Below are 23,258 nucleotides of genomic sequence, written 5' to 3' on the forward strand. Positions count from 1 at the left end.
TCCACCATGTTCAATAAAGGACTGATACTTCCTCAGCACCCTTTCAGTAAATCTCTTAAAATGGGGAAGTAGTTCAGAGCTAATGCTCACTGCAGTAGTAAGATGCAGGTTTGATTACCCTCTGCAAAATTCCTGATCTCAATCTCCTCCATAAGAAAGGAATATAAGTGGAAGAGCTGTTCCTGAGCCACACTTGCACATCTTATGGCTGGCTTAGAATGGATTTGATGGATACCTGGAAACAGATTGACTGTGTTCCCTGGTTGAGGGCAGGGTGAAAGATAAATGGAATTGGCATTTAATGTATTAAAACAGCATAATTCAGTTGCTGATGCTTTCGCCATGCACAATGAGCCAGTTATCTAATGAAAATTATTTTGTCAGTTAAATTTGTATCCAGCTTTATAGCCTTTTCTCTGAACTCTTTTTTTTTCACTGTGCATGTGCAAATACCCAGTGGTAGTACTGAATAAAATATTGAAGTTTAATTTTAGTTGCAGATTTTCAGTTCACTGTATAATTTAATAATTTAAGTACTTTGTATAGTTTTCTAAAATAAAAGTGTAATTTAAGTGCTGATGTGTTTGAACATCAGTACTGTACTGCCTGAATATTTTTTAAATCCTATCTTGAAGTTTACTATGAATTTATAGAGTTAATTGCCAATAGCTATATAATTGCATTGTAGACGATAACTGTTATTTCTGCATAACGTTTTATTCTCGATATCTCATGATAGTTGCATGGATTTATCCTGCAAAGAAATAGTAAAGTAAGCCGAGCACAAAGTGTCACATTGTGCTGCGTTGTAAGGGTTTTGTAATCGTGTTCTATTAAACGCTTATACAGGGCGATTCCCCAGATGGTTCAGGTGATGGAAGGGGAGTGAAGTCATTAGTCAATAAAATGACTTTTGCCCTTAAGTCCAAATCGGTGAATGTTAAAGAGAAAGTGATCAGTTTCATTGAAAATACATCTGCACCAGTTGAAAGGTAATGTAGAAGTACTTCAAAATTCTACTTTATTCTAGACTTTTTATGTAGAATTCAAATTGTGAGCATGTATTCTAACAATTTCTTCCTGCAGGAGGAATTTTGAAACCAGCAATACATTTCATTAAATTTCCAAGTTAAAATTTCCATATCAATGTGGCACAACAAAATACACACATGCAATTGGAAAAATAAATAAAACTTGATTAGTGTCCTTTGGAACAAGGATTATTTTCTAATGAGGAAATCTGTTGCAGTTGAGCTTTCATTTCTAATTAGATTTTTGTAGCTGTTCCTTTCCTTTTTGAAATTTATCGTTTTTGTTTTGTTTTCTATTATTAATTAATATAGAATGACTTTTCAACTTCCTTGGCCAGAAAAAGTGAACCTAGATCGGTAAGATGGTGTTCAGAATAGCTTGCCAACTTCTGGTCTCTGTACTTCAGCATGCTGCGCAAACCCTTACTACTTTGGCTTTTTACTGTTTCTTTGCAGCATCTTAAACCTTAGATGATGTCTACTCACTTTAGTTTCTACTTGGATTTGTCTAAATTCAAAAAGTTACTTATAATTGGTCTTTCACAACAGAACCATGCAGAGAAACGAAAATGTATACATAACATTTTTAGTTGTATTTCACCGTATCTGGCCTCCTGGGAGTCTTGCACAGCACTTTGCTGCTATTAATAAGTTGTGCCATATGTATCGGCAGTCCTGTGCGTTTGTCGTGTTGCTTTTTTGCAATTGCCAAATATACAATCAATCTACAAGAACTTGCTTTTTTTTTTTAAAGTGCTGACTACCTTCTTCGTGAGTTTCCCAGATTAATACGGCCTTACTGATATAGCTACTGCTAGTTGATTCTTGATTATCCAAGCTTCTTAAGAGTAGACATTTTGTATTGAAGGATCAAAAGAACAATTAGGATCTGTCAGCCAGTTGTGTGGTGCTGTTTATATCTGGTGTCAACTTTAGTTTTTGAATGGAAAAATAAAAATGTGCTTGATTAAGCAGTGGAGGGAACCTGTTTTAATATGTTTAATTATAGTTAAAAAGCTTACTAGTAAACAACGTTTTCACAGATGTGCAATGGGCAGAATGCCTTGATGTATCAAATGCCACACAGATTTTGTCTAGCAGTTGCATTAATCTTATAAATTAATTTGTTTTTTTAAATAAAGTTGTCAAATTACATTTCAGAAAAGGAAAGAAACAAATGATTTGAAAGGCCAGCTTCTGTTGCATAGTGTCACAAAATTGTTGATTTTAAAGTCAAAACTGTATCAACTGGCTCCTTAAACTTCTCCACACTTATGCTTTTTCCACCTTTCTTCCCTTAAGAGCACTTACTCTTGGACTATGTTTTATGGTCCCATTTCAAGTAGCCCTTTGATATTTCATGCAATGAACATTATTTCTGTCTGAGTCTAAGCTATACGCAACACACCCCCAGACTGTTTGCAACTTTGCCAACCTGTTTGACCCAAACCCCATATCCTCACCTCCTTCCACTTGGTAACATCGCCCAGCTCTGGCCCCTCTTCAGCTGTGCTGAATCATCATCCATGCCTATTTTACTTCCAGACTTGACTATTCAAATGTTTTTCTTGCTGGTGGCCCATCCACCAACCTCCATGAAGCTCAACTCATTCAAAACTCAGCTGCCTGTATCTTATCCCGCACGAAGTCCTGCTTGCCCGTCACCCTGTTCTTGCTGATCCCCATTAGCTTCAGGTTCCCAAAATCTCAAATTTAAAATTCTTATCTTTGTATTTAAATCTCTTCAATGTCTTTCCCCTCCCCATCTCTATAACCTCCTCCAACCCAAAACCATCCAACCCCAAACTCTGTTCCTCTGACTGGCCTCTTGTGCATTATCTGTCCCTCACAGCCTCACCTCGACCCAGCCCACCTTTGGCTGCTGTACCTTCATCTAACTATGCTATGTAACCCCTTCCTAAAACCCACTGCCTTTCCCTCTTTAAAATCCATCTTTTTCACCAAGTTTTTAATCATCCCTTTTAATATCTCCTCCTTTTGCTCAGTGTCCATTTTCTTTTTTATTATGCCACTGCCTTGGGATGGTTTTCAACATGAAAGGCACTATGTAGATGATGTTGTAATTTGGTATCACACTTGGCTTGAATGCTCTGTTTGTTCAATCTGTTTCTTTCCTGTCCCATGACGTACCCAGAATTCCAATAATTTTCAGTTGCAAAATTCCTCTGGGTTATTGGGTGTACTACAAAAGTTATTTAACTTTTTGAAATTTTGGAATTCCAGTGAAAATGGAATTTAACTAAATTCAGACTGTAAAATATGGAACCTTGTATTAATGGTTGCACTGAAGTCTTATTGAAGACTCAAATGCTTCATTTAATGTGGTTAGAAACATCAAAACATATTCTACCTGTTGGATTGATGGCTGTTTTACATTGTTGTGCAATTCTGCACTTCGCCTCAGTAACTTGGAATGTTTTGTCGTTTTGTTAATACCTCATCAGGCTGCATTTTACAGCCCTCCCCTCCCCCCTGACATCGGATGGGCAGGACGGGGAAAGGGGAACCCATTTGCTTCCAATTAAGCTCCTTGAGGAGCTTGTTAACAGTCCGGGCATGGACAGGAGGGTATTTTCAAAGCAAGAATTGCCAAACCGGCAAGTTTGGTGCACATTAGTGTACATGTGCCGGATTCAATGCGGGGAGCTGCAAAGTTTTATGGAAGGGGAAAAAATTTTGCCATCAAGTGTTCTGCTGTGAGATCGGGCGCTGTACTGTTTGTCTGGCCATTTGGCCGATTTTCTGTGCGCTGAGTCTTCTGGTCCTCCGAATTCCTGTCTCCTTCCTTGTTCAAGCCAGCAGCAAGTCGCCTTTGAGGCTCCTGCTCCAATAGGCGTCTCCTGTCTCCTCGCAGAGCTCAGCACCACTGATTGAGCGCTGAGCTTGCCTCTGGCTTGATTAGGGCATTAGCATTTGAAGATTGCGTCACATCAGCAATACAGACTCAGTGTGGGGTTGGGACCCGGAAATTATCCATTGTTGGGTTCCGACCCCAATTTATTCTTAATGTTGGGAATGATTCATCCTGAGAGTGCTTTAACAGATACAGGTTTGAAATCAAATAAAATTTATGGGTTTTGTTTGCTTGAGAAGTCATTTGCTTGAGTATCAGCAGTTATTTGAGTGAAAATATCTAATTGAAAAATTGTTTATAAAGCTGCGGTGAGTAAGGAAACTCCACATTTTTCAACAATCAATCAAGAAATGCTCACTTTGCTGTCTCCGAGTAAAAGTCTGAGAAACTTGGTTCCAAATTCTTTCCAAAAAATGGTCAAGCTTCCCCACTTGCATGCCTCAGCATCTACCTCCTCCTCCACCCACCCCACAGCATAACCTCTGATTCATTGAGTAGCGCCTGCCTTTTGCTAAAAATGCACGACAATCTTAAAATCCTAGAGCCTGCAACTAATGAGCACCTTCCAATTTGCAAAATTCTTTGACCAAGCGATTAAATGCTGATTTTTACATAAGTTTTAATTTGTAGCTGTAAACATTTGTTCTGTAATTTTAATTCTAACCTTTTATAATGACCAGTTTATTCATGGAGGATTGTGGTTTTCAATATGCAGGAAAAGTTATTGAAGACTTTTGACTTTTATTAATTTGAATGTGCTGCGACTAATACAAGGCACTTAACCACTGGTACTGAAGTTTGCATTTTTTGTTAATTATTGACCACTGTATTTGCCCTCACTCAGGCATGTGAGCAGCAGTGACAGGGTGGGAAAACCCTATCGTGGGGTAAAACCTGTCTTTAGTATTGCAGATGAAGAGGAGTATGATACAGGTAATTAAATTCATTACTGTAATCTCTCCAATTAAAATCAGGTGTCCTGATTGAATAAGTGAATTATCATTTTTTTTCCAATATGTACAGTACATACAGTAAAAATATTTGATAAAAGTAATTTTTGTCCCTCACGCCTAAAGACTCTGGCTATGCCTGGGATATAGCTCCATTGGCAACAGCAGCCGATAGGTAACTCAGACAAGTGGCTATTCTTTATCTATGAGGGAGACAATGACACACTGTTTGTTGTTGAGAGCATTATATTAGGGTATGAACCTTATGTCCCTTTTTCCAATAGCGGTGATGGCGCACTGGACCAAAATGGGAAGCGAGAACTTTTTTTTTTCCTTGCCTTCCTAGCCCACGGACACTGAGACATAGTGGTAGCATCCCAACTGCTGTTTCACGTGAGATTAACTAACTCAAAGCAGATCAGAGATTAAAATCACCCCGTTCTATTCTTTATGGCTTAGTATCACACAATATGGTACTTTTGAAGTACTTTCGAGACCAGTCACGAAAGCCAGTTTTATGGAGTTCATCTAAGACAGGCTTGAAATGCTGCTCTCTTTTCTTTACTGAGCAAGGTTCCCAGTCTCTGTTGTATCACTGAGAGGAAATGAAAGTGGCCTTGGAGCCTGGGTCTCCTCAGCCACAGGCTTTCCACATTAAGCTATTTGCATTTTTTAAAGATCATCTCATTTTCCTATGTTGAAAACAATTAAAATGGTGTTTTCCAATTTAGAAATAAATAATAGTTAGATGGGACTATGAAATCCTTCTTCTTCCTCATCCATTTGTAGTCTGGGTTCTTGCTTGGGCCATGCATCTCCTGTGGCTGAGAGGGCACGGGTTCCAAGGCCACTTCCAATTTCTCTGTGATGTAACTGGAATTGGGAACTTTGCTCATATATCTGAAAATGTGCATTAAAAGTCTCTAATAAATTACTAGAATTAAATACTGACCTCTTCTTAGAAATATTGTAATGTTTATGTATGTACTTTGTTTCTGCTTTATTTAACAGAATACATTCATCATTAGATTTTTCTGTTCGTTTTGTTTTAACAGATGAAATTGACAGTTCTTCCATGTCCGATGATGATCGGAAAGAAATGGTGAATATTCAGACGTGGGTCAACAAGCCTGACATTAAATACCATTTTCCATGTAATGAGGTGAAAGAGACGGGGCATATGTTTCCAAGGTGTGTAATGACCAATGTACCAGTTCGTTTGTATTTTAGATGGTTTGAAATGGCATCCATCTTATTTAAGAGGTTTAATATATCTACATTCATAAAAGATTTGTTGCATTTTGACCTCAACCTTAATTTAACTATTCCCAACCTAGCATGAAAAAAAATCTGTTTAAGCCCTTGATTATTAAGTTGTTCAATATGAAGTCTGGGGTGCCTTTTTTAAAAGGGCTTTGAAAAAATTCCATGACATTGGTCAAGAGATTTGGCAAACTCACACTCATTCATCCCGAAATCTCAATTTCAGTATTCATTGCAGTATTCTGGTTTCAGGAAGACTGGAGGATGTTATTAATGCAGATATACAGTATGGTTGCTGGTTAGCGTTAATAACATCACAGTGATATTGTACAGTAAATTAATTTAATTTGAGCAGCCTTCTGTCGAGCACAGACCTGTTGGGTTGAACAGCCTGTTTGTCCACTGTAAAATTCTACGTAATCATTTTACTCATTACTAACCAATCTGTTTCAGAATAGTCTACCAGTACACACAAGCTTTTTTTTCATATCTCTATGTTGTAAATCATTACTCCCAGGGAATGGATGTAGATATGTTGCTACAAAAATGTCAGCTAAATTTGTTTTGTTTTTTTTAGTCACCTTCTGGTAACAGCAACTCACATGTATTGTTTGCGTGAAATGCCATCTCGGAAAGGATTTGCGTACATTCAATCACGCCAGGCCTTGACGTCGATGGTGAAAATTACATCAAAGAAAAAGCACCCAGAGCTGATTACATTTAAATTTGGAAACAGTAATGCCTCACCAGTGGAGATTTTGGCTGTGGAAAGGTAAGATTATAAATTCACTGAGTTTAGACATGGAAGAGATGTGATCCCAAGTAAAAAGCATCCATCTATTTTACTAGAAAATGTTATCGAATGTAAGAGAAGAGCCAGTTTTGCTGAAATGTTGGGTATGGAAAGTGATGAAGGACAAGGGCAGCAGATTCATGGGAACACCACCACCTGCAAGTTCCCCTCCAAGTCTCACATCATCCTGAATTGGATTTGTATTGCTGTTGCTTCACTGTCACTGGGTCAAAATTCTGGAGCTCCCTTCCTAACAGCAGTGTGTACCTACACTACATGGACAGCAGCGATTCAAGAAGGCGGCTCACTACCACCTTCTCAAGGGCAATTAGGGATGGGCAACAAATGCATTGCTCACAGCAATGTTGCGATGGGGGTGGTTATGTGCCATGTATGGGATCACATCAGGGCCGCTGACATACAGTCAGTCAAATTCCATTTTTACCAATTAATATTCTTGGATTTTTACCAATGCTTTGTGAATTGAATTTCACAACCCTGTCCATTATTCTGTGAAAACTATAAATCGCTGGCCTCTTATATTTATTTTTTCCTTTACTGAGTATTTAATTTTTAATCTCAACCTGTTTAAAGCTGATATAACGAAACAAGATAATATACAAGGTGCATCAGTTGGAAAGTACTGAAAAGTGGGAATGGGGTCCACCTGCACTGTGGGTGGCCTAGGGCTTTAATAGCATTGGGAATGATTCTAGAGTTTGATGGAACTGGGGTGGAACAGGGCGAGAGTATGGACTGTGGATTTGGATCATTGGTAAATTCCTTGTATCTCTGAACGTAGAGGAGAGGGTGAGGGCTTTTGGATGCTTCCTTTAACCAGTGAATGCAATGAAAGATAATACTCATTTTATTATACATGTGCCAGCATTAGCCAAGGTATAGAATATAAGAACTGGGAAATTATGCTGGAACTGTATCAAACACTAGTTAGACCAGAGCTGGAGTACTGCATGCAGTTCTGGTCACCGCACTATGGGAAGGATGTGATTGCGCTACACAGGGTACAGAGGAGATTTATGAGGATGTTGCCTGAACTGGAGAATTTTAGTTATGAGGAAAGATTGGGTAGGCTAGGATTGTTTTCTTTGGAACAGAGGAGGCTGAGGGGAGACCTAATTAAAGTGTATAAAATTATGACGGGTTAAGTAGATTGGATAGGAAGGCCCTATTCACTTGTTTGAAGAGTCCATACCCAGGGGGGCATAGTCTTAGGGCAAGAGGTAGGAAGTTTAGAGGGGATTTGAGGGTAACTTATTTCGCGCAGCGAGTGGTGAGGATCTGGAACTCACTGCTTGAAAGGGTAGTAGAGGCAGAAACCCTCATAACGTTTAAAAAGTACCTGGATATGCACGTGAAGTGCCGTAACCTACAAGACTATGCACCATGAGCTGAAAAGTGAGATTAGGCTGGCTGGCTACTTGTCAGCTGGTGCGAACACAATGGGCCAAATGGCTGCCTTTAATGCTGTACATTTCTATGATTTGCTGCAAAAATCAGGGAAGCAAAATTGGTCATTAGTCTGATTTTCAAACATGACATTATAAATGGCACTCCCTCGACATTCTGAATAACTGAGTTGCTTGTTGATGACAAATTGTCTGTCAGATACATAATTTTTAAATATTTTTCTGCAGGTATTTGATACCAAATGCAGGAGATGCCACTAAAGCCATAAAACAGCAGATTATGAAAGTCCTTGATGCACTAGAAAGCTGATGAACAGAAAACTCAAGATGTTGCCTTCAAAAACTAAAGAGACTGAGAACACACGAGGTGGTGGATATTTCCCTTGGATGATTAACCTGCCAGTAATTCTGTTTCTGGCAGTGGAACATCTGGGGCTTGACTCAAATCTTTTATAGGTGTTGCATTAAATTCTGTTATTTGGTACAAGCAAACTTACTGACAGCCTATATCTGGAAATTTGAACTCTGAGAACTAAGCTCCTAAAAAGTAGACTCGTGTTGAAGGCAAAATATTCGGGCTACTTGAATATTCTTAACTTATAATTGTTGATACTTGTTTTTTTCCAAATAGTTTGATATGAAATTCCCTTAATGACTAACATTTTCCCCTTAGAATTAATAATCACTGTATAGAAGTAACAGACTTTTTCCATGGATGTTTTTGTTTCAGCACCTTAGTTAGAAAAAAATCTTTTAATACAATACAAAGGAGTAACATTATTTCTACCAGGCTTTTAGCATGAATATGCACTTGTAGAGGGCGTATTCAGTTCATGCTTTCACTGATGTTCTGTTCCCTGTGAAATTCCTTTTGCGACCTCTACTTGTGCCTACTTCAGTAATATAATTTTCAGTAAATTAATGTAAACAACTTTTCTGTTACTGTATGCCACTTACTGCTGTTTATAAAACAACTGTAAATAAGCTGGGAGAATTTAATCTTAATTTTAGCAATTGTTTGTCACTTAAAACTGTGCAGTGCAGCATAACCCAGCATTTTACATGTTAAAAGGGTAATGTCAGGAATTTCTGGTTTACAAACCATTGCCATTTCAGAGTATTAAATGCTAACTTACTACAGTATTTACAATAAATGTGATTTGGATAAATTTAACGAGCTCTCCAGAAGAATTTTTTTGAGTTTGTGACTTGAATCTGTTTCAATTGAGTGGTATGGCTATTCTTCCCTTTCAAAATTGTTTAGTGTCAAGGGTTACTTGTGCACTGGCTCCATCCTTCTTGCATGCCAGTTATAAACATCCTTTTGTTATCCATAGAGTCTGTATTTTTAATAAAACCAACTTGATCCTCAGCAGTTTTCTTTCTTGTCTGAGTGAGACTTTGTACCAACTCTACAATCTGGGTTGAATCAGAAATGAATCTATAATCAATGATGAATGAGTAATTACTTTGGGTGTCTCTGATTCTGTAATTTTCAAAAACTGAATTTGTATCTTAGGTTTCTAAAGGAGGGAGAAAGGAAGATTCACCAAGAAAAGTTGCTGCTTGAATTTGGTGTTGTAGTTAAGACTAGTTAAGACAGTTTCCCAGGTCATATAAAAGTAGAGGAAAGGCTTTGCTTGATGGCTCAGTAATTTTACTGCTAAGTTAGCTGTTTTCAGCTGGAGCAGCAGAAGAGCAAAATGGGCCAAGGTTCCTGTTTCAAATCTGTATCTAGTGATCGTAGAATTCCACGTATGTGGACAATAAGTAAGGACAGAACCAAACTGAGCTATGATGACCATTGTGGTCACATGGCGTGCTGACATTCATTCTCTCAAGTCTCACCTTGAATAATAACAATTTGAGCAAAGTACCAGAGAATGCTTAGCAGTTGTGGAGCTGAACCACATCAAGGTGTTACGACTAGGTGTGAAAGGTGTCTCAGGGTTTTTTACCGTCTTCACCTGGTCTTATTGTAACAGGGTTTAATTTTAGATACACTGTGTTTTGAGCTCCCCATTTGTGAATCCTTGTTAGCAACTTTCCAATTATAAGGCAAAGAAATGAGCACACCAAGTTTCCTATAGGTTTAAAGAAGAAAAGTGAAATTTATTAAACCTTAAACTTAAATTCTAATATGGTTAACGCCTACGGATACACACCGCGCCCACACCAGCATGCACACGCGATACGCACATGCAAATAGAGACAGAAGAGAAGAAAAATAAAATGGAGAGGTTTGAGGCAATCTCTGAACAGGGTTTTTTTTTTACTGTGCTTCGAGCTCGCTGTGGGATCCTTGATAGTAGGTAGTCTTGCTGTTCATTGGGCCCAGTATTCTTCTTGAACCTTGCTCACTGTAGGAGACTTTTCTCTCTTGGGGTTCATATGTCTTCAGTGGTTTCCAAAGCTGGTGAGAGCGAGATGAGAGCAGACAGGAGAGAGGTGTTCTCAATCCAGCAGCTAACAGCCTTCTGAGTTCAAAATTCTGTTGCGAGTTTTTTGAATTTGTACTTCCAACAGTCAGTCAGTCATATGACCCAAACTAGCCTGACCACATTTGTTTGTGTATTCGGCCATCTTAGTTAACCTGGAATTTTCGCCTTTCCACCGTCAATGTCTGGTAATCAAAAGTCCATTGTGGATTAAATTGGAGCAGGGAATAGCTCCTTTGTCCTTTGAAGTACTTGTATGTTATGCTAATGTCTCTCTCCAGTCAAAGTCTCCAACTGTTTTTTTAAAGCAAGTTCTTTCTTCACCAATAGTTTAAAAATCAATGTTCGTGTAGCAAAATTAATTTTCTTCATTCTTGGCAGGTGGCCTGACACCTCCACATGCAGGGGAAAGAAATGCGATTTGAAGAAAAATGGCGCATTTCATTACAGGGTTTAAGAGAAATATAAGATACAGAAAGAAAAACCATGCATTTCTCTCATTCATTCACCAATCTTAAAGCCTATTAAAAATGGTCTTTTCTGGGTGCCAGGGCTGTTTTAATTTCTCTTTTTTTTTTTCTCAGGAGAGTTAGTAGTGGGTAGGTCTATCCTGAACTCTGTCATGCAAAGACTTTTAACTTCAGGGGATGGGTGATTCCATTTTCCTCTAACAATGGGGGAGGAGTCTTTGCTACTCTCCCCTTTCTTCTCTGGGACACTCCTACCTGCAGGTATTTGTGCAGACTTGACTGCACTGTCCTGTGACACTTCGACTAGGTGAGGCATCACCCTCACAGTTTCTGTGCTCCCTAGGACTCTTTGTCTCTGCTGGTTCCTGTAAATGCTGTTAGCAACTCTGGTGGGGTGCTTCTGGAGTCTGCATTTACATAGGAGGATGTGAGGTCCAACCTTTCACATTTTTTGTGGTTGGGTGACTGAACAGTAGGGGTTTTCGACCGGGATTCTTCCCGGACTTCCTTTAACCTGCCCTCTTGGTCACTTTTTCCCCTTCTCTTTCTAAACTTTTGCCAGCCGTGGACCTGCCTGTCCCCTTTTGTTCTTGGCAGGGGTCCCTTACAGTTCACCAACCCTCGGCTGGAGGGTCCTCCTAACACCGGTACAGGACTTAGGGGTGCAGGTTTCACAGTAGGTTGGAGTTTCCCCTCAACCTGGCACATGTGGCATCTCCTGCAGTACTCCTCCGCCTCTTTATGGAGTTTTGGCCAGTCAAACTGCTGTCTTATGCAAAGCTTGGTCTTTCGTATACCGGCATGTACAGCCACTGTAGTCTCATGGGCCCTTCTTAATATTTCTCTCCGGTACCTCTGCAGCACCACTAACTGGTGAACTACTGTCCACTCCTTTCCCTCAGGTCTGTGAGGAGAACTCCATTTCCTCATCAGTACCTCATTCTTTAAATAGTAACAGTCAGGGACTCCCTCTGATTCACTTTCAGACTGGGCAGCCTGTGCTAACTCTTGCAATACTGGGTTGGCTCGTTGAGCCTCAACTAGGGCAGATCCATTTAATTCATTCCCTGGGTTTCCTAACTTTCCAAAGAAAGTCTCGGAAAGGCAGACCTCATGGTCATTTGGCTGCAGTGCCATAGAGTTATACAGCGCAGAAACGGGCCCTTCAGCCCATCTTGTCTGTGCCGGCCATCAAGTACCTATCTATTCGAATCCCATTTTCCAGCACTTGGCCCATAGCCTTGAATGCTATGGCATTTCAAGTGCTCATCTAAATACTTAACTGTTGTAAGGGTTCCTGCCTCTGCCACACCTTCAGGCAGTGTGTTCCAGATTTCAACCACCCTCTGGGTGGAAAAAAAATTCCTCAAATCCCCTCTAAACCTGCCCCCTGGTTATTCACCCCTCCGCTAAGTGAAAAAGTTTCTTCCTATCTACCCTATCTATGCTCCTCATAATTTTGTATACCTCAATCAGGTTCCCCCCCCCCCACTCAGCTTTATCTGCTCTAAGGAAAATAACCCTATCCTATCCAGTCTCTCTTCATAGCTGAAATGCTCCAGCCCAGGCAACATCCTGGTGAATGTTCTCTGCACACTCTCCAGTGCAATCACATCCTTCCTATAGTGTGGTGCCCAGAACTGTACACAGTATTTCAGCTGTGACATAAGTAGCATTTTATACAGCTCCAACATAACCTCGCTGCTCTTATATTCTATGCTTTGGCTAATAAAGGCAAGTATCCCATATGCCTTCCTAACCACCTTATCTAACTGTGCTGCTGCCTTCAGTGATCTATGGACAAGTACACCAAGGTCCCTCTGACCCTCTGTACTTTCTGGAGTCCTACCACTCATTGTATATTCCCTTGCCTTGTTAGTCCTCCCAAAATGCATCACCTCACACTTCTCAGGATTAAATACCATTTTCCACTGCTCTGCCCATCTTACCAGCCCACCTATTCTTTTCTTTGGCCTCCTTGTCTCAAGAGACAATGGGTAAGCGCTTGGAGGTGGTCAGTGGTTTGTGAAGCAGCGCCTGGAGTGGCTATAAAGGCCAATTCTAGAGTGACAGACTCTTCCACAGGTGCTGCAGATGAAATTGGTTGTCGGGGCTGTTACACAGTTGGCTCTCTCCTTGCGCTTCTGTCTTTTTTCCTGCCGACTGCTAAATCTCTTCGACTTGCCACTCTTTAGCCCCACCTTTATGGCTGTCCGCCAGCTCTGGCAATCATGGCAACTGACTCCCATGATTTGTGGTCAATGTCACAGGACTTCATGTCGCGTTTGCAGACGTCTTTAAAGCGGAGACATGGTGGGTCTGATACAAGTGACTAACTCACTGTACAATGTGTCCTTGGGGATCCTGCCATCTTCCATGTGGCTCACATGGCCAAGCCATCTCAAGCGCCGCTGGCTCAGTAGGGTGTATATGCTGGGGATGTTGGCTGCCTCGACGACTTCAGCGTTGGAGATATGGTCCTGCCACCTGATGCCAAGGATTCTCCGGAGGCAGCAAAGATGGAATGAATTGAGAAGTCGCTCTTGGCTACATACGTTGTCCAGGCCTCGCTGCCATAGAGCAAGGTACTGAGGACACAGGCTTGATACACTTGGACTTCTGTGTTCCGTGTCAGTGCGCCATTTTCCCACACTCTCTTGGCCTGTCTGGACATAGCAGTGGAAGCCTTTCCCATGTGCCTCTTGATTTCTGCCTCAATAGACAGGTTATTGGTGATAGTTGAGCCTAGGTAGGTGAACTCTTGAACCACTTCCAGAGCATGGTCGCCGATATTGATGGATGGATATATTGTCCTGTAATCTAAGGCTTTCCTCCTCGCTATTTACGACACCACCAATTTTCGTGTCATCTGCAAACTTACTGATCATACCTCCTATATTCACGTCTAAATCATTAATGTACACGACAAACAGCAAGGGTCCCAGCACTGATCCCTGCGGTACACCACTGGTCACAGGCTTCCAATTGCAAAAACAACCTTGGACTATCACTCTCTGCTTCCTGCCATGAGGCAATTTTGGATCCAATTTGCCAAATTGCCCTGGATCCCATGTGCTCTTACCTTCTTAATCAATCTCAAAAGCCTTACTGAAGTCCATGTAGACTACATCAACTGCTTTACCCTCACCTAGTCACCTCCTCGGAAAATTCAATCAAGTTTGTTAGACATGATCGTCCCCTGACAAAACCATGATGACTATCCTTGATTAATCCCTGCCTCTCCAAGTGGAGATTAATCCTGTCCCGCAGAATTTTTTCCAATAGTTTCCCTACCACTGATGTTAAACTGACTGGCCTGTACTTACCTGGATTATCCCTGCTACCCTTCTTGAATAATTGTACCACATTTGCTGTCCTCCAATCCTTTGGTATCTCTCCTGTGGCCAGAGAGCATTTGAAAATTTGAGTCCGAGGCCCTGCTATCTCCCCCGCCAATGCAGTCTCCTCTAGGGGAGTTGGTTTGATCATGGCCTGATCCATTACACATTCAGGGACTCTGCAGAGACCGTCTCCTGCCACTGCCCTCTCTCTCTGACCTCCTGCGGTCTTTCTTTCAATACTGGGGGGACTACCACCTTCACCCCTGCCAGATCATTACTTAGCAGCAGGTCAACCCCATCCACAAGCAAACTAGGGACAATCCCTACGGTCACCGGTCTCGAAGCTAGGTCGCACTCCAGGTGCACGTGGTCTATCGATACAGGCATACACTGCCCTCCAATACCATTCACCACCATTCTGGTGTTCACTGCACTCTCTGGGGGAAAGGTCAGGCCTTTTTCCAGTAAAAGGGATCTGGTAGCCCCTGTGTCCCTGAGAATCACTATGGGCTTGCTTGCCCCACTCGTGGGATATGGGGTTACTTTCCCTTTGGACACGAAGCCCTGATAACCTTCAGGAATCCTATTAACTTTTCCTGCACCCGCCGATACCATTCACTAAAACCTTGGCATTCAATTCTCTCTCTGGTGGAACAATTCCCAGAAAAAGAGTTTTGGTGGCTTCTGTGTCCCTAAGTATAACTACTGGTTTACCTGCCTCATTTGAGGGATAAGGAGTTACTTTTCCTTTTGACAAGAATTTTCTATAACTCTCAGGTACCTTGTTCACATCCCCCGCACTTACAGTGGTTTTTGTACTTGGCCTTACAGCTGCAGTCAGAGCTACAGCCTGATCTGTCATACTCCCAGTCAGGTCCCCTTTCTCTGCATTGGCCTTGTGTACCCCAATAAGTCCCATGGGTTTACCCTGCAACTTCCAGCATTCCGTACGAAGGTGTCCCACCTTGTAACAATGGTAACACTTAGACTTTCTGACGTCACTTTCACCCTTGACACCTTCCTTTCTGGCCTGAGAAGGAGATCCCAGGGTGTTCCCAGCTGTCCTTTCTTGTCCCCAGCTACTTGCCTTCCTTTCACCCTCTCACCTTCCATCCTTCTCGAGTTTGTGGGGGGTGACGGATAAAGAGACTGGGCTTGTAAACAAGCTTGTAATCATCAGCGATCTCAGCTGCCTGTCTGGCTGTTAAAACCTTCTGGTTCTCTACATGGGTTCTTATTAACGGAGGGAGTGAATTTTTAAATTTTTCCAGAAGACTTATTTCCCTAAGGTTCTCATACGTGGTCTCTTTTAGTGCCCAAATTAATTTCTTTTACCCTCTCAAATTCTATATAAGTCTGCCCAGACTGCCTCCGGAGGTTCCGAAATCTCTGCTTGTATGCTTCAGGGACTAACTCATAAGCAGCGAGAATAGCCTTTTTTTGCCATCTCATAATCTGCAGAAGCCTCCTCAGAAAGCATAGCATAAACTTCATGAGCTCTGCCTATCAACCTACTTTGCATAAGCAATGTCCAATTTTCTTTCTGCCACCTAGCTTTTCAAAAGAAATAAAAAATGCCTCTACATCCCTTTCCTCAACCCTCGGGAGGGCTTGCACAAATTTAAACAGCTCTCCACTGGGTCCTGGGCTGGAGTCATGTCTTTCCTGCTCAGAACTTTCATATGAAGATACAAATTAGGAGCAGGAATAGGCCACTCAGCCCTTCAAGCCTGCTTTGCCATTCAATAAGTTCATGGCTGAATTGATTACTCCACATTTCCACCTACCCCCGATAACCTTTCACCTCCTTTCTTATCAAGAATCTATCTACCTCTGCCTTAAAAATGTTCAAAGACTCTGCTTCCACCAACTTTTGAGGAAGAGAATTCCAAAGACTCACGACCCTCTGAGAGAAAAAATTTCTCCTCATCTCTGTCTTAAATGGGCAACCCCTTATTTTTAAACAGTGATTCCTAGTTCTAGATTCTCCCACAAGGGGAAACATCCTTTCCAATTCCACCCTGTCAAGACCTCTCAGATCTTATATGTTTCAATCAAGTCGCCTCTTACTCTTCTGAACTCCAGCGGATACAAGCCTAGCCTGTCCAATCTTTCCACAAAAGACAGCCCGCCCATTCCAAGTATTAGTGTAGTAAACCATCTCTGTACTGCTTCCAATGCATTTACATCCTTGCTTAAATAAGGAGACCAGTACTGTACACAGTACTCCAGATGTGGTCTCACCAATGCCCTGTATAGCTGAAGCATAACCTCCCTACTTTTGTATTCAATTCCCCTAGCGATAAATGATAACATTCTATTAGCTCTCCTAATTATGTGCTGTACCTGCATACCTGGCATCCAGGTATACGGAGACACTGGGATTGTACAGAAGCAGTCCGTTCTGGAGATGTCGAGAATTATTCTAGTAGGCTTTCTAGGAGAAATGTGGCATCACTGTTTCCCGCCAGCAAACACTTGAATTGCAGGATTTTTTCCAGCTTCTTAGGAGCTATGCAGCACCAGGGATTTTAGCTCTCCCATACTCCATCTTTGCAGGATTTCTTCAAAGAGGTAGAAAAAGAGGTGAGCTGAGTGATTTCTTTTTCTTTGGCAGGAAAAATTCCAACCGTCTTCAAACAGTTCACACCCAACTAAACTGAAAACAATGTTCAAACCCCAAACAGAAAGTCGACCTCCTGACCTCCATAAAGCTTGACATGTGGCTTCTCTGTAACCATTTTCCCCAGGTCACCAAGGGGTCTGTTGTTTACTCATCTCAAAGTACATGACTTCCAGCACAGGCATTTTTCAAACAGCATCTCAAGTGTCCTTTCAGTGAACTTGGTAAAAAAAAATACATCCATGAAATCTATTCAGTTTTAATACAAGTCCTCAAAAAATAAAAGATTTGTAACAAACCACAATATTTATTGTTGTTTTCTATTTACATGACTAGTAAAAAAATGCTGAAATAACTATTTTAGCTTGGTTAACTTTGAGAAAAGTACACAGCATCACGTAATGCAATCTCTTGTTCTTGCCATGTCTTCTGATGATACACCAATCTATCTACTAACTGCTGCAATGCATATACTGTAAATATGATCGAGTGCTGGCATCCTTAATCCATCAATTCTGGCAAGCAGGGAAGTTGGGAACAGCTGTTCCCATATGTTTTTGAGTTGTACTTGGGTGGGGGTGTGGCTGGCACAGGATAATATACATATTTACATATCTTATTATTGCCAAAAATAGTACATGGACAAATGTTTGAGTCAATCCTAAATTTGATTTCCACTTTAAACCCATCCTAATGCCAGGACAGTTACATTTAAAAATCAAAGTCTTTATCATCAGAGAATCACTGGCATTGTCCTAATAGAAGAATAAATAAATCTACTTGCTCTATTTTCATCTTTGTAATATCAAAAAACAATTCCACCAAGTAATCCCAGTATTCTATTTGCTATGGCTTCTGTCATGGAGTTGTACCAGTATGGTTTTGCAGGGTGGGAATGGGGTGGGGGGGGGGCGGGGTTGCGGTGGTCACAGGCGTGGTGGACATTTTCTGCAGTAGGTCTTGCTGAGCTGCCTGTAAATAAAAACCCAAACATTTTTGCTTTAAAGTATATTTTTATTGTTTCTTGTGGTAAGGCCTGTGCTCAGCCGGACTTAATTTCTTCCATACACCTTCTCTTTGTGCCCTGAGGCCCCGTGCGGATGGACTTATTGCGACCCACTGGGATCAGCCCCCAAAAAATGTCAGGGATATCGAGAACACCCCCCCAAATCGCTTTCAAAATCCGCACGCCTCCATCTCTGTGGGGAAGGTGAGTCAGGAAGCCTTGCTTAGCGCATACAAATGCTGTGTTGACTAGAATAAAAACAGAAAATGCAGGGAACACTCAGCAGATCAGGCAACATCGATGGAGAGAGAAAATGAGTTAACATTTTAGGTCAATTACCTTTCATTGTGACTTGTTGACTGTCTCCAGTACTGGCTATTATTTCTGATTTCCAGCATCCGCTGCATTTTGCTTTTGTTTTACTATGTCGATTGGATGTACTCAAATAAGTCATAAGTTGATTTTCAGGAATAGGAGTGTCAAGAAAACATGCGGGATTTTTAATTCATCAGTTGGAAACCTACATTAAACTTTTTAAAAGGAGCTGGGATCCTACAGTTAACTTTGAAAAAGCTGGCAGCCAAGAGTCATACCTTAATTTGCATTGAAATACCTCACATTCCAGGACATCGAATTGGAGACACATATCTAACAAGGTTGCATCCAGGAAAATGCCTTATGAATTTGGAATCAGCTAACAGCTTCACTTCTAATGGCAACACATCCAAAGCTATCTTGGAACATTAACAGTGGAGTCATATACCTCCAGGGGGTGAACATTGAAACAATGAGACGCAAGAAAGATTGAAAATACCTAGACTCAAATCTAATTAAATTGCTAACAAGGACACTGAACAATCATGTGACTACCTCCCCATCTGAGGAAAAACTCATAGTCTTTTGCAAAAGGACAAGCTCCTGAGACTTTGAAGGAGACAAGCTTTCAGTGCTAACCAGACAAGACTCCTGTGTGTGTGTGTGTGTCTCTCTCTCTCTTCAGATAACATCACAAGTTTGAAACCTGTCTGCGACTGTGCAACACCCAAACCTACCGTTGCTACAGATAGAGACTCCAGGGAGGAAAGCCACCTACAACTCTGTCTCCAAGAAAAACCCTAAACCATGTGGGCCAGCCACAAAGTGCATTCTACCAGCCAGAGATTTCAAGATCACAACTTCAGCCACAAGACAACTAAACTACCTGATCCCAGAGACTGTACATTATTTTTACTTGTTCTGGACTCTAATCCAAACCAGACTATTTCTAATGTGTGTGCGTGATTCTCGTGTGTGTGTGTGTGTGTGAGTGAAAATGTAGCATAGTTTATTGTTCTGATAATGGGTCATTGACCTGAAATGTTAACTCTGCTTCTCTCTCCACAGATGCTGCCAGACCTGCTGAGTATTTCCAGCATTTCTTGTTTTTATTTCAGATTTCCAGCATCTGCAGTATTTTGCTTTTATTATAGCACAGTTTATTATTTTATTTAGACCAGATTTTTGGTTAAGTACAATAAACTCACCTCTTTCTTGTTTAAACTTAAGAAAACCTATCCGATTGGGTCTTTTATGATCACAACAAAGGAAAAAGCTAAAACACTGACTGAAGTGGTAAGCACATCCACTGTTTTAAAAAGGAATAAACCCTGTTGCGGTCAAACAAGAAGGACAAGAGGGGCCTTGTGACCCCCTCCTCACCTGATCGTAACAGGAGTTAACCCAGCTTTTTTTGTAATATAAACTTGTACTAATATGAACATGTTTTTCACCTGAATTCATGTTAGATTTTGCCAGTCAGATTTATTCAGTCCTGTCTGTACCTAATTACTGTCTTTTATAAAGTTAACATATCCATGTCTTGGCTCAGTGGTAGCACTGTTGCCTGTGAGTTCAAGCCCCACTCCAGAGACTTGAGTGTCAGCCTGAACAACATCCTCAAGTGTAGTGCTGAAGGAGTGCTACAATGTCCAGGCTCCTGTCTCTTGGATGAGACATCAAACAGAAACCGTGTGCCCCTCAGGTGGACATATGTGCCAGGTAATGAACATCTTGAACAAGAGAAAGCCTAGTCATCTCCCCTAGACATTCAATAGCATCACCATCACCAAATCTCCCACCATCAACATTCATGGGATCACTATTAACCTGAGGTTGAACTGGAACACCAGCAATAGCAACAGTGTGCTTACAGGATTAGGGCACAGACACTGTAATCTATTACAAGTGTCTCATTTCTGCCTCCTCAGTGTATCCACAAAACACAAGAACTCAATTCTGGACTCTAAAGAAATGCTCCACTCATTTGGACGAGTGTGGCTGCAACAGTCAAGAAGCTGAACAAAGCAGTTCACTTGATTAGTATCTGAACCACTAGACTCAGTATCCAATCCTTCATCACCAGGGCACTATGGCTGCAGTATATACAATCTACAGGACACACTGCAGCAACTCACCAAAATTGTTTCAATGGTATCTTCTGTCCTTGTGACCTCTACTCTTCTTCTTCTTTGACCTCCTTGTCTTGGGAGACAATGGGTAAGTGCCTGGAGGTGGTCAGTGGTTTGTGGAGCAGCACCTGGAGTGGCTATAAAGGCCAATTCTAGAGTGACAGACTCTTCCACAGGTGCTGCAGGTAAAATTGGTTGTCAGGGCTGTTTCGCAGTTGGCTCTCCCCTTGCGCTTCTGACTTTTTTTCTGCCTACTGCTAAGTCTCTTCGACTCGCCACACTTTAGCCCCGCCTTTATGGCTGCCTGCCAGCTCTGGCGATCGATGGCAACTGACTCCCACGACTTGTGATCAACGTCACAGGACTTCATGTCGCGTTTGCAGATGTCTTTAAAGCGGAGACATGGACGGCCGGTGGGTCTGATACCAGTGGCGAGCTTGCTGTACAATGTGTCCTTGGGGATCCTGCCATCTTCCATGCGGCTCACATGGCCAAGCCATCTCAAGTGCCGTTGACTCAGTAGGGTGTATAAGCTGGGGATGTTGGCCGCCTCGAGGATTTCTGTGTTGGAGATACGGTCCTGCCACCTGATGCCAAGTATTCTCCGGAGGCAGCGAAGATGGAATGAATTGAGACGTCGCTCTTGGCTGACATACGTTGTCCAGGCCTCGCTGCCGTAGAGCAAGGTACTGAGGACACAGGCTAGATACACACGGACTTTTGTGTTCCGTGTCAGTGCGCCATTTTCCCACACTCTCTTGGCCAGTCTGGACATAGCAGTGGAAGCCTCTACTACTAAGACCAAAAGCAACGTGTATCAAGATGGCCGTGCCAGCCTTAGGTCAGTGGAAGAACTCTTGCCTCAGAATCAGGCAGTTGTAGGTTCCATTCCCTTTCCAGAAATTCAAGTTTATAATCTAAGATGACATTTCAGGGCTGCATTGTTGAAGTTGAATTTTAGAGGAGTTATCTGCCCTCTCATGATCCCATGGCGCTATTTGAAGTAGAGCAGGAGAGTCCTCACACTGTCTAGCCAGTGTTTATTCCTCAACGAACAGCACTAAAAAAAAAGATAATAGTCATGGAATTTGAGCATAATCCTTTTACCAACTCCTCTCTAGAATGTAATCTGGTCCTTTTAATTGATGCAATTTTCCTGTGAAAAACCGTAGAAAATCAATTACTAGTTGCCTTGACTTAGCCACAGGGCTCAGAGAGCTGCAGGCACTGATCAGAACCACAGTAATGGATTACCAAAAGTAGTCTTGCAGTTTTAGCAAATTATCATCTCGTCCCTTTATTCCATAGCCTGGAGCTCAACATGAACTTATTAAAAAATTTTGGCAGCAATAATCTCAATGTAAAATCATCTGTATTTTATGGCCTGCAACCGCTTAGAAGAAAGATTAGCTGCTGAATGAACCAGCTGTAGAAAATCTTGTCCTGAAGTATGTTGATACAACCCTCTGAAACAAAATACTGCTAAGAAATTTTGCAGGTGGTCATATTGCTGGGCATGCAGATTCTGTCTGCTGGTGAAACAAGGCTCTGCTGATAAGCTTAGCTCAGTACTTTTTCTCACTCCCCAGTTTCACTTCTGCTCAAGTTATTTTAACCCTCCAACTTGTTTCACTTTTATCTGGTCATCAATGTGTATATTTGCCAGCAGACAGCATCCTGAGGCTGAGTAAAGATGTTTCTCCTTATCTCCCCGCTGGTTATTTTGCCAACTACTTTAAAATCATTGAACAATTACTGATCCTCCTGCCACTTATAACAGTAAATCTTGAATTAGATACCACAGCATTTAATTGCCATATTCATGGGCTATTAATATTTATTTTGGGTTGTTCCAATTAGGTGGCAACTTTTAAAATTTATGTGGAATTTTTATATTGAATAAAAACTAAATAGAAAATATATTGTAAATCATGAATCATTGACAATAGTCGCCAGAGTGTATTCTGACTGTGTGACACTAATTTTTTCATTGATGGGTTGTGGGTGTTGCCGGCAAGGCCAAAATTTATGGCTCATTCCTTGAAAAGGTGGTGAGCCATTTTTGTGAACTGTTGCAGTCCATAGGGTGCGGGTACTCCCACAGAGCTGTTGGAATATTTCAGGATTTTCCCCAGAAACGATGAAGGAATGGCGATATAGTTTCAAGTCAGGGTGACGTGGGGAACTTGCAGATAGTGATATTCCCATGCACCTGCTGCTCTTGTTCATCAGGTGATACAGTTAGCAGAAATAAAAACAAGAAATGCTGGAAATACGCAGCAGGTCTGGCAGCATCTGTGGAGAGAGAAGCAGAGTTAACGTTTCAGGTCAGTGACAAATATTAGAAATGTAAAAGGTTTTAAGCAAGTAAAGCGGGGGTGGGGCAAGAGATAACAAAAGAGAAGGTGTTGATAGGACAAGGTCACAGAGAATAACTGACCAGAAGGTCATGGAGCAAAGGCAAACAGTATGTTAATGGCGTGGTGAAAGACAAAGTATTAGTATAGAGAGGGTGTCAATTGACAGCAAAATGAACAGCCCTCGCCCCACACATGAAAAAAGTGGATAGGCACAGTAGAAACAAACTAAAATAA

The 23,258-nt window shown here is 41.5% G+C and overlaps 1 protein-coding gene across 2 annotated transcripts in view; it reads left to right on the top strand.

The window, feature by feature from the left end:
• The window catches only part of tbc1d23 (TBC1 domain family, member 23), an 81,987-nt gene extending 72,273 nt beyond the window's left edge, over positions 1–9,714 (top strand). Inside the window, exons 14-19 of one of the 2 annotated variants that reach the window (XM_068041017.1) lie at positions 850–992; positions 1,344–1,388; positions 4,751–4,839; positions 5,912–6,047; positions 6,697–6,891; positions 8,568–9,714. In XM_068041017.1, the coding sequence (XP_067897118.1) occupies positions 850–992; positions 1,344–1,388; positions 4,751–4,839; positions 5,912–6,047; positions 6,697–6,891; positions 8,568–8,649 (690 nt within the window). In that variant the 3' untranslated portion in view covers positions 8,650–9,714. The remainder of the gene's footprint in view (positions 1–849; positions 993–1,343; positions 1,389–4,750; positions 4,840–5,911; positions 6,048–6,696; positions 6,892–8,567) is intronic. The other variant, XM_068041018.1, reaches the window with a different exon arrangement.
• Positions 9,715–23,258: the final 13,544 nt, after the last annotated feature.

Source organism: Heterodontus francisci, chromosome 10 (genome assembly GCF_036365525.1).
Source record: "Heterodontus francisci isolate sHetFra1 chromosome 10, sHetFra1.hap1, whole genome shotgun sequence".
NCBI lineage: Eukaryota > Metazoa > Chordata > Chondrichthyes > Heterodontiformes > Heterodontidae > Heterodontus > Heterodontus francisci.